The sequence below is a fragment of the Osmerus mordax genome, chromosome 9 (genome assembly GCF_038355195.1).
Source record: "Osmerus mordax isolate fOsmMor3 chromosome 9, fOsmMor3.pri, whole genome shotgun sequence".
NCBI lineage: Eukaryota > Metazoa > Chordata > Actinopteri > Osmeriformes > Osmeridae > Osmerus > Osmerus mordax.
Genome location: NC_090058.1, coordinates 7,153,150 through 7,159,149, shown reverse-complemented (window position 1 = coordinate 7,159,149; position 6,000 = coordinate 7,153,150). Strand labels below are relative to the sequence as shown.

Genomic DNA, 6,000 nt, shown 5'->3' with positions numbered 1-6,000 from the left:
GGTTAAAACCATTGATTCAATGAGTAACACGGAAGTTAAGGTAAGGTAGATTTTGTAGGATAGACCTCAGTTGTTCATTGATTTTTTGTTAGAAGTCACCTTGGACAAGATTTAACCTGTCATTTCGCCTAATCTCTTCATCTGTCTATATGATAACACTAACTTGACCAATACAACCCCAATAACATGCTGCCCAGGACTCTACACTCTCCAAAACTCTCATTACTATAACTATCACACTGAACACACAGTCTGTAAAACCAGCAGAGGTGGAACCTATTTAGTAATTAAAGGTACTCTCACAAAAGCAGTAGTAGTCACAGTAGCAGCAATATTGCATCACACAGAGGATGTTTCTTTGTGGTGATGAACAGAGAACACACCTCCTGGGAAGGCTAAAAGACACTCAGTGTGTTATTGAATTAGCAAGGCTAAGAGAGAGGCTTGGAAGATATACAGGGAGAGAGAAAAAGAGAGAGAGAAAGGGAGAGAGGGAGAAAGAAGGAGAGAGAGAGAGAAAGGGAGAGTAGTCAGGCTGATGAAAAGTAAACGCCCTTCCCTTCCTCTGAATACTACGGGCAGAAGCCAAGAAACAAAGATCTGAAAGGGCTCATATTTCCTTCGCAGAAATAGATACTGGTATAAACTATGGATCTGACTGACTATGCAGAAATGGGTGTATTCAAGCTCTTTGTATAGTGTGGGAACGCATGCTAATGATTTAAGAGGTTCAGTGTTCCAATCCTTTCCCTTTCTCCTCTCTGTCTTTCTTTCTCTCACTATTTTCTGTGTTTAGAAAATGCAATAACAAGGTAAAGACAGACAGGAGAACTAGGTTTCAAAGCGTCTCTGAGGTAATGCAACAATATCCATTCTTATCAAATGTTACATTCACTGTGAGCCAGCTGCTGTACTGGACATAACCATGCTACATTATATGTAGCACATGTAAGTAGGATCATTTAGTGAACAAATAGCTTTTTTATTGGATGACACTTCCCTGACAGGTTCAATTGGCTACTGGAGGTCAGACAGAAAAATGTAAGTGATTGTGATTGGGTTAAAATCCACTCAGAGATGAAACAGCCATTAAAGTGGCCAGCCAGAGAGACAGTACTAGACAATCGATGACATCATTGCTGTGTCTGTGTGTTGGTGAAAGTGAGAGAGAGAGACAGAGCTACAGAGGGAGATAGGCCAGGGTTAGGAGATGAGTAAACACATGCGTAAGTCATAACAGTCACAGGGATGCAGACTGTAAATAAACATCGAGTGTCCGTATCTGTTGTCTCTGGTCTATTTCCATATGAGGTGCAGTGGGTGAACTCTGGCTCGACCTTCCTACACAAAGACACTTCCTGTCTCATCTTTATAAAAAGCCATTCCCCTGGAGAGCCTGGGTTTGCCAGAAAACCTCTCTCTAACTACTACTATATAAGGACTGGAACTGAACAACTTCTTTCCTCCATGAAAGTCCAGCACAGGCATGTTCACAGTATAGACCACTGATATGAGATTGTGGCTGGAGTTTAGGCCTGATGATGGGGAGTAAAACACGCATAAGCATGAACATTTACACACACACACATACACAGACACACACACACACACATTCTGAAGTAAATAAGTTCCTAGCTCTTTGTCAGGGTGTGGAGCTCAGCCTTGTACATCAGTGTCCTCATTCTATTGTGTGGGTGAGAGTCTGAGTGGGACTGTTGTGTAGCCCGTTCATCATTCTGACATGCCATGGTCTGGCCTTTTGAAGTTGAGGAGCCAACCCCCCTTCTCTCTTTCTCACTCTCTCTCTCACTTAGGAAGAGCACAGTGTGTAAAAACACACTCAGATGCATTGAAGGCGATTGGTGCAGCAAGGGGCTTGGTGGTGTTGCCATAGTGATGCCAACTTGACTAACGTGGTGTCTCTGCTTGATAGATTTTCCTATGTTCCTAAGATAGACTCAGACAAAAACCAGTAGCAGACTGGATTGACAGGAATAGATGGTGTTGGTCTCCTTCTTAGTTTTTTTCTTTGTCCCTTTTTTCTTTTCTTTTGTTTGTCTTTCTGTCTGTCTCAAGATTATGGAGTTGTAGAACCACAGGAAGTTTATCACAAACTCACAAGGGAGCACATATCAGGGTGGGGAAAATATATTTTTGACTTGAATAATTAATCTAGACACAATTCCCAAATTACTTACACCGTTCATGTTAAGATATTTAAAATTAGAGTGTGATAATAGAGATAGGGTGCTGGAGCAAAGGATCTCATTATGCTCATCATCAATTCATTGAAAAAGTATCACTGTCGCTCAAGAAGCCTGAGGAGTCATTTAGAGTGGCGTCCTTGTGACTCTGACTGACACAAGGATACAAAGAGCAGATTCTCGTGTCCAGATGGAGGCCCAAGTCAGAAATTCTGAAAGTTTACTAAGGTGGTCAATTTCATAACCAACCATGCTAAACAAGGTCCATTAAGAGATACCGCATAAATAAATATATAACATTACCTCATTTAAGGATAGAGACATGGGTGACTGTCATAAATGTCCCCTTTCCATCAGTTGGTCAAGTTCCTAGGATACATCAGCCACTGAGCCAGCCAGCCAGCTCTGCCAGCCATGCCTGTCTGAATGCAGATTCTAGTAGTGATGCCTTCTGCTATAGTGGGTGATAACTATCTAACTATAGGGCTTTGAAAACGTCATGAGGTGTAACAGCAAAAAGACATAAGTAAGGGGTCAGCAGCCCAGTGGTACACAGAGTCAGGCTCAGGTCATTGTTGGAGACTAAGAATCTACATGTTACTTACTGCATAGTGCATAATTAGGCTACGTTAATTTGTGTGTTATTATTTAATAGCAATAGGCAAAAATAGAAAGTCTATTATTTGGAATGATAACAAAATATTCACAGACAGCGCCCTCTGGTGGATTGAGTGGCTAAACACAGTAAGGGCCTGGCCGGCTAGGACTGCTCTCAACCACTGGGTGACGCTCTTAGATTGCATAAATATTGCTGTCAAAGAGTCTGTTTAAGTAGCCTACTGTAAAATTAAATTGAAGTTGCTTTTTAGAAGAATAGTAGACAACCCATCATAGAAAAATGCCATGACTATACGGGGAGTAATGATACAACCTCAAACACGGCTTGAAAGCAATCAAATATGGTAGTCTACATGGTATTTTACTACACTTTCACACTCTCAAACATCTCCCGTTCACTGAATTCTCTCGTAAAAAAAAGCAATGTTTTTGTTCTGAATAAGTTTAATCAAATAAAAAAACCACTAAATGTAGAATCTTTGTTTTAAAAGGACAGTTCACACTTTACTTATCATGCGCGCTTCCTTCTGCGAGGTGATAAGGTTGACAGGTTTAGTTCAGTAGAAAGAAAATAGTTCTCTCATGAATCTGCTCAGAATAAGGTCTGTGGATTATCTCGAGTAACCGGGTCATGATTTCTGGAAAGAGACAATACTGTTGAGTTTTTCAAATGTATTTTTGTAGGCTTTGGGCACCATAAACAAAGTGGCATCTCAACTCACACCAGCTAAACAATGTAGATTGCCCTACAGGTAAAAGGAAAAATATGTATTTTCGATTTTGGGGTGAACTGTCCCTTTAACCAACGTCAGAGTTCTTGGGCGAAAGGAATGTCATCAATGTGGGTGGAGCAAACATCAGACGTTTCAAATATGATTTGTCTCAAAAACTGTAAATCATCGTTAATTTGTTGTCTAGCAGTATCTTATTGGCTATCAGAAAACACTTTCTCCACACTATAGGTCGAAATGGAGGGACGTTGTAGAGGATGGGGGATCTCTCCGCCCACATAATCTTTGTTGTCGCGCTATGTGGCTTTCACTGGTCCTGTATCGCGGAGGATAGACTTCTAACTTGCTTGGTGTGGTAGCCTGCAGCAACAGCAGCCTGCGGTTTATCTGCGGAGGAGAAACGGGGACAGCGACGCGGAGCGAGAACTCATAGACTCAGCCATGGCTACTGAAACAGCGTCGACTTGCACTGGTTCTACTTTACTGCAACCGATTAGCGATATAATCAATCTCCCTTTGGACCAGGTAGGATATGGTCTTTGAGCCATAACATAATTTGGTTATTTAGTAGTTGTATGTTCCCTCAGAGATGCCACTCATAGGGGTTAGCCATGGTGACGGACCACGCGCCACTTTGGTCATCAGCAGAACGATAATAATAGCAGGCAATAGACTCTTTTTGCTGTTAGTATGGGGTCCTGAAAGGTTGTATAATAGGCCCACAGTATGGGAAATGACTCAGTAGTATGGGTGTATTGGCCTCCTGAGCCATTTAGACTTAAACTGTCATGTGTGTTTTTTTCATTCGGATTGCGCATATTATGTCATTGTACATTCGGTCACGTGAAGGCAGCAAATCAGACTATATAATGTAAACTTCCCAAAATGGGCTGCAACGACTCCAACTGAAGCTACCTCGAGATGTCTTTGTTGTAGAAACTTCATTTCATTCATTTTCAAGGTGGCAGTCTGCGTCCGGGTTGCGTATGTGTGGCACGCACGATGATTAACCATTTTAAGTTGGTTGATGTGGTCTACGAAGTGAGGATTTGCTGTTCTGAACTCTGTTATAAATTTGCTTTGAGCCGAAAAGAGGACTTATGGAAAACTGTCTCAAGCCTAGACCCTTAGCTCATCCATGTCATTGTCCTCCCGCGAATCAATTAAACTGATACCGCCGTCTCCTTGCAGCTAATCACCTCTCGTTTTAATCAGATGAAACCCATAAATTCTCTCTCAGTAGGAGCTGTGACGTAGCCTGCTCCCGGTTGTGTAACGAGGTGTGGTCCATGGACAATCCTTGCAGAAACAAATGAACGTTTGAATGAAAACAGATTCCCCATGACCTTACCTACATGTTCTTGCATGCAGTCATGTTTGTTCAGGCTTTTACAATATAACACATACCTTACTCTTCATCTCTCTCTTGCTCACCCCCCCCCCCCCCCCACACACACACAAGCACACAGTTCCTTCAGTAATGACACAAAGCTGCCTCTCCAAGGAGCTTAAGGATAGGTAGCCTATGTAAGTGTGTTCTGTGGTCAGATATTTTTTCTTGTGTCAGTTATAACTTCAGTTGGAGAAAGTTTCCCTGAGGCCTGCCAATCTGCCAAACACTAAAACCTAAATTAATGAATGTGTTATTATCATTGTACATTTTAATTGCAGTTGTTAAAAATGTCCTGGCTTGGTGACTATCAGGTTGCTTGCATCATTTTAAACATTTATAAGGTGGTAACATTCACATTTAATTGTGTGATATCTGTTGCTGTAGCATAAACATAAAGTGTTGCCTCTCATCCTTTGTTTGGCAACAAGTTATCTCCAGAAGAATGACAACCATGAAGGTGTTTGAGATAGTTTCCATGTTGTTCACCCCTGCGTGTTTGCACTCCTCTCTATCTCACCTTCTCTCTGGGATACTGGCTATTTGCTAATGGGGAAGATCAGTGTGCTTTGTAAACACCTTTATCTCACAACGGACCGGTGACAGATCGGCTGCCATGGTGACTCAGTCTAACACTCCACCCCATAATACTATTTTAAGGAGGTGGCCTACAGTTGTGGAACTACCGTTCATTCATTCGTATGTAACTTTCTCCATTGCAACACCACAATGGCATGGGTTATAAGTTATCTCCAGATACCATACCAGTCCCTCCTTCCTACACACATGCAACTTCGGTTTCTTCTGTAGGCCATAGACATTTGTGTGGCTAGGATGTCATCCATGTCAGCTCATGGGAGTGGAACCCCAAGCCTTGGCAACTAATGTGCCATGTGTGTGACACGATATTAACAGATGTTTATATTGAAAAGGAACAAAGTGAACATTGATTTGGAGCAGTGTTATAGTTCAGTCTACTAATGAGTTGTCTTCTAGCTTTTCGCTGCAGCTTCTGAATGAACCGATCAAGTCTTTGAATGGCGTTCAGCAGACACAT

General features: G+C 41.9%; 1 protein-coding gene across 1 annotated transcript in view; it reads left to right on the top strand.

Moving 5' to 3' along the window:
• The first annotated feature begins 3,884 nt into the window (after positions 1-3,884).
• Positions 3,885-6,000, top strand: part of mboat2a (membrane bound O-acyltransferase domain containing 2a) — a 33,274-nt gene continuing 31,158 nt past the window's right edge. Inside the window, exon 1 of the mRNA XM_067243682.1 lies at positions 3,885-4,078. Coding sequence (XP_067099783.1) covers positions 3,995-4,078 — 84 coding nt within the window. The 5' untranslated portion in view covers positions 3,885-3,994. The remainder of the gene's footprint in view (positions 4,079-6,000) is intronic.